Source organism: Rhizophagus irregularis, chromosome 4 (genome assembly GCF_026210795.1).
Source record: "Rhizophagus irregularis chromosome 4, complete sequence".
Classification (NCBI taxonomy): Eukaryota; Fungi; Glomeromycota; class Glomeromycetes; order Glomerales; family Glomeraceae; genus Rhizophagus; species Rhizophagus irregularis.
The window spans coordinates 4069592-4081656 of NC_089432.1; the positions used below are offsets into that span (position 1 = coordinate 4069592).

Genomic DNA, 12065 nt, shown 5'->3' on the forward strand with positions numbered 1-12065 from the left:
TTATTGCACCATAACGATGATGAATAAATTTCATAAATAAATATAAGCTTAATTTTCATATAAAATTGTACTTTTATCTGCGTCCATAGCGCAGGAAATTATTGCTAACAACAACATGTCGGAAAAAATTTATAAATGAAAATTTATAGATAATGTACTATCAGCGAGATGAATTTAATAAAAAAAAAGTAAAAATTTTATTTGTTAAAATTTATTGAATTTGATACTTAATAAAATTAGTTTGAAATAAAGTTTGGAAGTTGACCTATTTATAAATTAATTCTCGTTTATCATTCACATTACAGTTATAAAAATAAAAATTCTCTTAACCTTAAATCTTATTTTAGATTTCGACATACTTTTTATTCATTTATTATCTTTTACGAGTTTATTTCATAAAATTCTTTATGTTTTTACTTTTTTTAAAAAAAATAACACTGAAAATAACAGCTTACATTAAACTTCTACATATTTATATTACTGATGTGTAAAGATAATTTAATTTAAAATAATGATATGATAGACACAAAATTTATTTAATAATAGAAAATAAATATAATAAAAATTATATAAATACGGTAGGTAAAAATTTTACTATTTATTTATATTTATAGAGAAATATATTCACTGGGGAGAACTTTTTTTTAATTAACCTTTTATCAGTTAAGCGCTATCTTGTAAATATTTAAAAAAAATAAATACTGTAAATAAATGATTTTAAAAGTTTGACAATTTAATAATTGAAGAAAATTATTGATTTTTTTGAAGTCTTTTTAAATTATTTTTTGCTAACTCATATCCTTGTTTGGCAGATTTTTCATACCAATAAATTGCCTTATCTACATCCTTTATAATTCCATTTCCATTTTTATACATTATAGCAAGGTTATTTTGTGCTACCATATTTCCCATATTTCCTAAATTTGCTGATTTTTGATACAATTCAAATGCTTTTTGCTTATCAATTATAGTTCCAATACCATTATTATAACAATATCCCAACATCATTATTGCCTTTGTATATCCTCCTTCAGCTGATTGTTTAAACAATTCAAAAGCTTTATTACAATCCCTTTTAGCTTTAATTCCATCTTCATATAAAATACCAAGATTACACATTGCCTTTAAATTTCCATTATTTGCAGCTATTTCATACCAATAAAGAGCCTTTTTTATATCTTTGTCAACACCTATTCCTCTTTCATAACAATAAGCAATTCCAGTTTGTCCACTTGATAAATTTTTATTAGCTGCTTTTTCATAATATTTAAAAGCTAATTTTTCATTTTTTATAGTTCCATTTCCGTAAAAATAACAAAGACCAACAAAATGTTGTGCTAATATATGATTTTTTTCTGATGCATTAATAAACAAATTAAATGCTTTCTCTTTATTTTCATTTGTTTCAATTCTACGATAATTAAAATATCCAAGTAAAAAAATAGAATTTGAACTATTTTGATTATTTAATAACCAATTATAAAATTCTTGTAAATTTATATTATGATCATTAAAATATCCAATAGCTCGTTGCTTTTCAGATTCTAATGTAAGTCCTTTATTATTTAATTTAAAAATAAAATCATAAATTTCATCAACTATTATGTTAAAATCTTTTTCAATTAAAAGAGTTTCTTGCTTGCTTGATACTAATATAGAATCAATGTCTTTTGTATCCATTTTATCAAAATTTTGAATAAGTTGAGATAAATCTCCTTGTAATTCTGAATTATTAGTACTTAAAGAAGTCTCATTAAGTTCTTGTTCATTTGATATTTGATGATTTTCTATAATTACATCTTCTTTTGTAATCATGGAATTTAGCCAATCAACTACTTGATATATTGTTGGTCGATTATCTGGTTCTCTATCCCAACATTCTAATAACCAAATATAATTAGTAAAAGATTAATAAAAATAATATTAAAATTTTAAAATTTAAAAGAATACTATACTCACTGGTATAAATTTTAATATATTCATTAGGAGTATCAGGAACAATAGTTTCTCTAATACCTTGTGAAATATCCAAAGCTAAACCAACATCATATTGTTCACCTTCAATGTAAAAAGGAGGTTGGCCGCTAGATATTTCCCACAATAATACTCCAACACTGTAAACGTCGCTCTTTTCATTTAGTGAGTACAATTGTGCTGATTGGTTATTATTTCTTCGTCTATTAAAGCTTTTTGGATCGACATAAGGAACCATTCCAAATAATTTTGATTGAGAACTGGACGATGATCCAATTCTTTTTGATAATCTGAAATCTGCTAATTTGATTGTATTATTACGGACAAGTATATTACCGGAATGCTACGAAAGAAATATATATTTTCAATATTCAAATGAATAATGTAGAATAATATTATTAATGATTAAATAATGTTAAATGAATTACCAAATCTCGATGTACTATTCCTTCATTATGTAAGCATGATACGGCACAAGATAACTGGTATGCCATATTATATTTGTCATCCCAAGTAAGTCTGCTAAAGTTTTTCTTCAAATAACATCGAAGATTACCACCGTCGGCGTATTCCATTACTAACCAATAATTATTATGATTATCTAATGAATAAAAAAATTCATTAAAATGCATTTCTTTGAATTTTGCGATTAACAAAAATATTATATTTATTAAGATCATAACTTCTGTCAATAATACCTGACTCAAGTTTTGTTATCCCATAGCAACGAATAATGTTATCATGAAAATCAACTTCTCGTTGAATTTTTAACTAAAATAAAATTTAAAAATAAGTATATTAAATAAATAATCATAAACGAAAAAAAATTATTTTATATTAAATTACTACCTCACGAACGATTTCTTTCACGGTGATGTTATCAAGACTAAAAAAAGATTTTAACGCAAATTTTTTTTCTGAATTTTTCCAATTTGCACGATATACCTTTCCAAAACCTCCGGTACCAATATGTTGAATATTATTAAATTGCTGGTATTCATAATATTTAAAATATTCTTTATCAACAGCTTCCTCAATCCAATTGACCCATTCATTTGTATACTCGGTATCTTGCATTTTGATATTATCGAACGTTATTGAACGTATTGAATAATGATAAGTTTAATAACAGTGAAGTTAGAAAAAAATGAAAAGTAAAGAATTATTAAAGTTTATTGTGTATGCCTATTTTATATATTTTTTTCTCCGATGATAGTCGTACAAGCGTACAGCGTGATCCAAAACCAGTAACCATGGCACCACAATACCGCAGTAACGAAGTAATGATAGGTAATGACGTGATGATTTTTTTTTTTTGAAAAAAGTGTTTTTATTAAAGTATCACAAACCACATAATTATTTTCAGGTTACTATTAGAATATATGCAAATTCTTTTTTCATAGAACCAAATTAAAGAAAAATCATAAAAAAAATTAATTGTCGATCCGTATAATATCGGCACCGAATTACTAATAAAATTCGGGCTGATTTTGTGTTAGAACGGTGGTACTTTAAAAAGGATATTTCATATTAACCATAAATAAAAGTCACATGATATCAGATATGATACTGAAAAAATACTTGGAAAAAAAGAATCTGCAAAAAAAAAATTATATGTTCATATGCAAAATAATGAGTTTACTATAATTAAAATATCAAAAAATTGGAAGATTATAGCATATTTTATTTACTCTAAAATTGTGGAAGCAGCGATTGACAGAAGGAAACATTGCTAGAATATGGAGTGTACGTAATTTCAAGACAGTTTTTAGAGAAATAGAAACGGAAAGAAGGAAAGAAGACATCAACAAAAAAGCAGGGACGGTCATTTCATCCACGGTTCTTTATACATCACAAATTTCTACACCACGAACGCCTCAAAATAGAACATATGTAGGGTTAGACAAAATCGCTACAAGTAGAAATAAAAACAAAGATATAACAGAAGATAAATCGATTGACGAAGATGAAGTAGTGGATCTGATCAAAAAATGGAGAGTAGGAGAAGAAGAAGAATCAGAATTAGATGAAGTTAAAAAAGCGGAAATCGCACTCATGAATTCTTTGATAGAAGATGATGCCACGTACTCGTTGAAACGGGATAACATTGCACCAGACGAAGATGTTGAGGTTATAAATAAATATCAGACGGACGAAAAAATAAAGTACAAACGATTTAAAAACTCAGGCAACAACGATGAGAGTTAATTAATCAGAAGGTTAAGGAATTAGGTGAAATTTTCAAAAGAACTTCAAATGATATGAATGGTAAGCAATTACAACTGAAGCGCAAGAAACAAGTCAAGGAAGCAAAGCAAAAATGATATAACGATATAGGCCAGTGTGATGGCAAATGACCCCGAATGACCTTTGAATGACCTAGTCATTTGAGGTCATTTGTCATTTGAGTCATTTAAACTTACAAATTTATAATGTCACATGACATAGTATTTCATCTAACGAAAATTGAAATTGTGTATTTAATTTTTAAATGACTTAATCATTTTAACCTCGAAATGACCCAAATGACACATGACTAATAAAGGCCATTTGATGTCATTTGGGTTACTTGCCATCACTGTTAAATAAAATATAGGCCGTAGAATTATTAGTTTAGCGAAATTATAAAGTACTATACTATGCTAAAAGAAGATTTCACAAAGCGCCTAAAGGATGAAAAGAAAGCGACGGATGGAAAAGATACGGGAGATAAAAGAATGAAGAATAGTCCTCCGGCGAAGAAGTTTAAGAGTTGGATACTGTAAGTGTCTCCAATCGAAGTCACGTGATTTTACGTAAAATTTTTTTTTCCGTTCCGATAACAAAATTTAAGTGAGACGAGCAAGTTTTAATGTAATTTAGTTTTAGAAGTTTTTGGGTTTAGAATATAAAATATCAATAGATTTAGCTAATCACGGGATGGTAAAGTGGGGATCGAGTTTAGTTTTATCGCAAATTAGTTACGTAACATACCGTTATGACGTTAGGTGTAAAATTGTAACACTGCATCGAGATTGAGTTCATAAAGGATTCGCCGATGATGGTTAAATCTTTTTATTTTTTTGTAGGAACATAATAGGTAATATTTGGTAAGGTAATGTTGTAGATATTGCGTTCGTTCACTTCGTTCGTTTAGTATTTTGTTTTATTTAGATAGGTACTTTATTTAACGGATGTCCTAGAGACGTCTACATTGTAATAGATCTATATATACCTTAGGATATTTTATTACGATATTAATAAAATTTAATTTTTTTTTTTAAAAAAAAAAATGAGTTTACTATACACGCGCGTCAGATTTACACCTTAAAATATAAGAAATTTCAATATTATTTTCCTATATTATGTTATTTACATTACAAAAATATATTTTATGGCTTTCTAAGCTTTTTTAAAACTTTTTTAAATTTTTTTCTTTATAGAACTAGTAAAAAGTTAAAGCTTTTTTTTTTATTATTGTTATCCCGAATTTTATTAGTAACACAGTGCAATTAAATTTTTTTAAAAGTTTTAACGTTATTTGAATAAAATTGGATAAATGATGCCTTTTATATTACATATTGGGGTCCTGTTAAAATATGTTGTTGTAAGATAAAAGTAAGAATATTCTAATTTATCAAATAAAGTTATCAATATAAAGTTTACATTAGTCTATATTGTCAAGACTCTAGAATATTTAAAAATATAATTATGTTATTTAATATAAATGTAATAAATGTTATTTTTTAATGTAAAATTTTTTTTGGTTAATATATTATCAAATGATTTTGCAACAATTATTTTTTATTTTTTTGATTTTTGAGCAAGACTTCTACATAACCACGCCAGAAGGTATTTTTTAATTGTATGAAGATATAATTCGATTTGAAGATGGAGAATTGGAGATGAAGCAAAAATAATGTTGTATCAATTGTATAAGTCATATCTCTCTAAAATTCAGTAAGAATTTCGAATTTTAAAGTATAGCTTTGCCCCGTAAAATATATTATTTTTTGAATTTTTAGGTGTATTGTAATCTGCGGTTTACATAATCCCAGATTTAAATTATTAATACCAACTCCATTTTCATAGTTTGGCTATTGCCAGATGGAAAGTAATGATTATTTTAGTTTGGTGGCTGCACATCCTCTTCGCTCCCCACACTTTCGTCTTACAACGTTAGCTGTTACTTAGGATAGGACCGTTGCCGTTCATTGCAATCAAAGCTATGAAATAAATTTTTAATTCTGCCTAATTAATAAAATTTAAAAATTGATTGAATTGGTAAATAACTAAAGTACAAATACGAATTCTCAACGAATTAAAAAGATGTTTGAGAGTTTTCTTTTAAAAATTTTCACCATCTGGTTATAAATTTATTTCCGAATTTTCAGGATTATCCAAACACGCTTTAATTTATTGACAATCAAGAATCATTCCGTTTTAGGCAAGAAATCATAGATCTTTATTATTAATTCTTTTATTAATGACAAAAGAAGAATTTTTGATTTCTTGTAAAAACATTTAGTTGCAGTTCTTCCAATAATATTTCAGTGGTAGTTTATTTTCTTAACTAGTATACGTATTTTTCCAAAAAAATATTTGAAAATTTTCTGAGTAATATACCGAATGTGGTATCTTAATTTCCTTTTTTTTTTAGATAAAAATTGAAAATGATAATAGTGAACGTTTATTATAGTTACAGATCTTATCCATATTATAGTAATACTAACATTGTGCAATTGGACCACATTTCTTTATTTGATATTAAGGATAATGTGTAATTATTTTAGTTTGTACACTGCCAAATTTGATTTATCTTTTTTAAAAAATTTAAAAAAATCACCTATATAAATTCTAAGTTAGAAAAAAAATACATCAGCAAACGAATAACTATTTAGAAAGATCATTATAAAAATTTTATCACTTGGAAATGTCATTTGTAGATATTCTTATTCGAATTACTAGTTATGAAACTCCAATATTATGATGAAATTAAATTTTGAACGATTAAATACTAAATGTAAATTAAAATAAAAGTAACAGTAACAGTTCGAAACATATACTCAAACAGAATTCAGAATCATTAAATTTTTCTATCTGTTTGTAATAAAATAGGTGTAATTAACGTTAATACATTTTATTATTTATCAGTATTTTATTTGATAGGAAAAAGTAAAAGATGAATCTCTTTGACAAAGAAACAATTATGTCAAAGTATCAACTGACTAGCTTTTTTTAATTTTATCATTGTCTTTTCTTCTACAACTATCATTGAATTTTTACTTAAAAAGACGCAGCATATATTAAACTACCCATATTTAAATTACTCATTTATAAAGACATTTTAATTTAAAATACAAAATATATTTAGTTTAAAGAATAAATAATTATACAAAATAGAACAATTTATTTACTTATATTTTTAGAGGTGTATTACTGTAGATAAATGAATGGAAGTTTTAAAATTTGAACAATTTGATTAATTAAAGAAAAAATTATTATAAATTATTGATTATCAAGAAGATCATTTAAATTATTTTTTGCTAACTCATTTCCTTGTTTGGCAGATTTTTCATACCAATAAATTGCTTTATCTATATCTTTTGTAATTCCATCTCCATATTCATACATTATAGCAAGATTGGTTTGTGCCACATCATGTCCTAAATTTGCAGCATTTTGATATAATTTAAATGCCTTTTGTTTATCAATACTAGTTCCAATTCCTACATCATAACAATGCCCTAACATCATTATGCCCCCTAAATATCCTCCTTCGGCTGATTTTTTAAACGATTCAAAAGCTTTATTGTAATCTTTTTCAACACCTTTTCCATCCCTGTAACAAGTGCCAAGATTACGTATAGCTGTTATATTTCCATTATTTGCAGCTTTTTCATACCAATAAAAAGCCTTTTTTAAATTTTTTCTAATACCTAATCCGTATTCATAACAATAACCAATTCCTAATTGCCCACTTGATAAATTTTTATCAGCTACTTTTTCATAATATTCAAAAGCTAATTTTTCATTTTTTATAGTTCCAAATCCATAAAAATAACAATAACTGACAAAAAGTTGTGCTAATATATGATTTTTTTCTGATGCATTAATAAAAAAATCAAATGTTTTCTTATTATTTTCGCTTATTACAATTCCACGATAATTAAAATATCCAAGAATAAAAATAGAATTTGAATTATTTTGATTAGTACTTAATAACCAATCATAAATTTCTTGTGAATTTATGTTATGATCATTAAAATATTCAATAACTTGTTGCTTTTCTGATTTCTGTTCAATTCCTTTATTTTTTAATAAAAAAATAAAATCATTTATTTCATCAACTACTATATTAAAATCCTTTTCAGTTGAAAGAGTTTCTTGTTTACTTGATAGTACTGTTATAGAATCAATTCCTTTTGTATCCATTTTATCAAAATTTTGAATAAGTTGAGATAAATCTCCTTGCATTTCTGAATTATTAGCGTTAGTACTTAAAGAAGTCTCATTAAGTTCCTGTTCATTTGATATTTGATGATTTTCTATTATTACATCTGTTTTTGTAATTATGGCATTTAGCCAATCAAATACTTGATATATATTTGGTCGATTATCTGGCTCACCATCCCAACATTCTAAAAACAAATATAATTTTAAGATTATTAAATAGTACTTAAATTATAAAAATTTTAAAATATAAAATATTACTCACTGGTATAAATTTTAACATATTCCTCAGGAGTATCAGGAACAATAGTTTCTCTAAGTCCTTGTAAAATTTCTAAAGCCAAACCAATATCATAATGTTCACCTTCAACATAAAAAGGAGGTTGCCCACTCGATATTTCCCATAATAATACGCCTATACTATAAATATCACTTTTTTCATTTAGTGAGTACATTTGCATTGATTGGTTATTATCATTTCTTCGTCTATTAAAGCTTTTCGGATCGACATAAGGAACTATTCCAAATAGTTTAGATTGGAAATTGGATGATTCTCCAATTCTTTTTGACAGTCCGAAATCTGCTAATTTGATTGTTTTACTATGAACTAGTATATTACAGTGGTGCTATTAAGAAAATATATACATTCTTATGAGTAATATGAATAATACAAATACATTATTATTAATGATCAAATAATGTTAAATAAATTACCAAATCACGATGCACTATTCCTTCGTTATGCAAGCATGATACGGCGCAAGATAATTGGTATGCCATATTATATTTGTCATTCCAAGTAAGCTTGTTAAAGTTTTTCTTTAAATAGCTTCGAAGAGTACCACCATCGGCGTATTCCATTACCAACCAATAATTATTATAATTTTCTAATTATTTAAATAACAAAATTAATCATTAAAAGAATTTTGCGATTAACAAGAAAGAATATTATATTTATTAAGGTAACTTTAAAAATACCTGACTCAAGTTCTGTTATTCCATAACAACGAATAATATTATCGTGAAAATCAACATCACGCTGAATTTTTAACTAAATAAAATTCAAAATTTTTAAATAGATATATTGGTAAGTTTTTTAAAAAATGTATCATACATTAAATTACCTCACGAACGATTTCTTTCACAGTGATGTTATCAAGACTAAGAAACGACTTTAACGCAAATTTTTTTTCTGAATTTTTCCAATTTGCACGATATACTTTTCCGAAACCTCCTGTACCAATATGTTGAATATTATTAAATTGGTTGTATTCATAAAATTTAAAGTATTCTTTATCGACAGCTTCCTCAATCCAATTGACCCATTCATTTGTATACTCGGTGTCTTGCATTTTTGATATTATCGAACTTATTGAATAATAATTGATAGACAGGAAAAAAAAAAATTGTTAAAATTTTATTGTGGTTGCCTTTTTATATTTGACCATAGCAGAACAGCAGAACAGTCGCACAGCGTGATTTCGTATCACCAAAACAAGAGTCGATCAGTAACCATGGCACCGCAGTACCGCAATAACGAAGTAGTTATTGGTAATGACGTAATCTAAACAAAAAGTGTTTTCGTAATTATTTTCATTTAAATATATGCAAATTCTTTTTCATAAAGTCCAAATTAAAGAAAAATCATGATAAAAAAAACTATTTTTTTAAAGGTTGACTTATTTGAGTTGAAATTGGATAAATGATACCTACCATAATACACATTGGGTTCTTTAAAATAGGTTGTTGTACTGTAGATAAAAGTAAGAATATTATAATTTATAAAAGGTATCAATATAAAGTTTACATTTATATTGTTTAGACTTTCAAAACAATTATATTTAATATAATAAATGTTGTTAATAGACAAAAAATTCCAAAGATTTTCTTATTTCTTTCCATAAATTAAACAAATTTTCAGGTTCCAATCAAATGAATTTTTTTGGTTAATATATTATCAAATGATTTAATAATGAATATTTTTTGATTTTTGAGCAAAACTTCCAGGGATGTCGATCCTAACCACGCCGGTAAAATTTCAAGTCATTTTACAGTTACTTGTAATTGTATAAAGATATAATTCGATTGACAATAGTGATGGAGTAAAGTCAATGTTGTATCATAAGTTTCTCTCTAGGATTCAGTAAGAATTTCGAATTTTGAAACTCCTTTTGAATTATTAGAGTGTATAGTAAATATGTGCTGGAAAACAATGATTATTTTAATTTTGCTGGCTACGCAACCTCTTCGCTTCCTATGATACACATTTGTCTCACAGCGTCAGTGGTTATTTACTAGGAAAGGGCCTTCGTTGTTCATTTATAAAATAAATTGGAAATTTGAAATTGTTTGAATTGGTAAACAATTAGTAAAGTGCAAATAACACAGTAAAATTCTAAAAGATGTTCGATAGTTTTCTTTTTAAAAATATTCCCTATCTGGTTATAAATTTATTACTAAATTTACGCGAATATTTTTTGACAATCAGGAACATTTCAAGAAAACATAATTGAATAATTGGTTGTCTTTGTAATAATGGAAGATCTTTATTATTTTTATTAATGACAAGAAAATTTTTGATTTCTTGTAAAAATATTTAGTTATAGTTCTTCCAACAATATTTCAGTAGTAGTTTTATTTTCTAAATCAACCAATAAATTATCTATCCGTGAATCTCTCTGTAATATTGACACAACAATCAACAAAATAATCTATTAATAAGTATACATATTCTTCAAAAAATATTTCAAGATTTTAATATAGCACAATCTTTGAATGTGGCATCTTGCTTTTCCTTTTTTTTTAGGTAAGAAATTGATGAAACATAATACAATTAGAGATGAGGAAGTTCCAAACAGAGCGGTTCCGAACCGGTCCTGGAACCGATTCTAATTTTAGCAGATTCTGATTGAAACACTCTGAGAACTGTTCTCGGAACCAGCTCCGAACCGGTTCGAAGGAACCGCATTGTCATCAAAAATTATGACGATCACGGACCAACCAGTGACCAACCATTGTTTGATGACCAATTAAAATTTTTCTAATCGATCTTCATCACATGCTCTACCTGCGTTTTAAATTTGACGCATGTAGCTCATATTTTACTTAATGAGAACCAAAACGGAACCGACAAAGAACCGAAATAGAACCGACGAATTGATACCCATCCCTAGATCAGATTGCATTATGCAATCGGATCATATTTCTTAATTTTGTTAAATTAAGAATAATATGACTTATTTTTACAACTATTTCAGTTTGTACGATATTCTGTCAAATTTGATCTAGTACTTTTTTTAAACATTGTCTACATAAATGTTAAATTAGAAAAAATCCATCAGCAAACGAATAACCATTTAGAAAGATTATTATAAAACTTTATCACTTGGATATGCAGTAACATTTGTGGATATTCTTATTCGAGAGTTATGAAACTCCAATATTACTAGGAAAGGTAACCGTTGATGCCTCCGAAGCGTCATAAATCACATGCTCATAAAAATTAAAAGTGGATATTATGAAGAAATCACACTGTGAAATCAATTATTTATTTATTTATTTTTTTTATTTTAAAAAAACGAATACAAATTAAAAATTTTTAAGAAATTAAAAATTTATTCGTTATTTTTTAAATGCTGTAAAAAATTTTTAAGTAATTA

General features: G+C 26.1%; 3 protein-coding genes across 3 annotated transcripts; 1 reads left to right on the forward strand and 2 right to left on the reverse strand.

Moving 5' to 3' along the window:
* Positions 1-575: 575 nt before the first annotated feature.
* On the reverse strand, positions 576-3051 carry OCT59_024203 (uncharacterized protein; the record flags this gene model as incomplete). Its single annotated transcript, XM_025331094.2, has 5 exons — positions 576-1880; positions 1960-2317; positions 2403-2575; positions 2673-2745; positions 2824-3051. 5 exons carry the CDS (start codon positions 3049-3051, stop codon positions 751-753), a joined length of 1962 nt encoding a protein of 653 aa, XP_025181791.2. The 3' UTR covers positions 576-750.
* A 176-nt stretch (positions 3052-3227) lies between these two features.
* Positions 3228-4298, forward strand: OCT59_024204 (uncharacterized protein; the record flags this gene model as incomplete). The annotated part of the gene is made up of 3 exons (XM_066135264.1): positions 3228-3254; positions 3652-4104; positions 4191-4298. 3 exons carry the CDS (start codon positions 3228-3230, stop codon positions 4296-4298), a joined length of 588 nt encoding a protein of 195 aa, XP_065991304.1.
* A 2962-nt stretch (positions 4299-7260) lies between these two features.
* On the reverse strand, positions 7261-9758 carry OCT59_024205 (uncharacterized protein; the record flags this gene model as incomplete). The annotated part of the gene is made up of 5 exons (XM_025330234.2): positions 7261-8594; positions 8672-9032; positions 9121-9293; positions 9385-9457; positions 9531-9758. The coding sequence occupies 5 exons, from the start codon at positions 9756-9758 to the stop codon at positions 7462-7464; spliced, it is 1968 nt and encodes a 655-aa protein (XP_025181793.2). The 3' UTR covers positions 7261-7461.
* Between the last annotated feature and the right edge of the window lie 2307 nt (positions 9759-12065).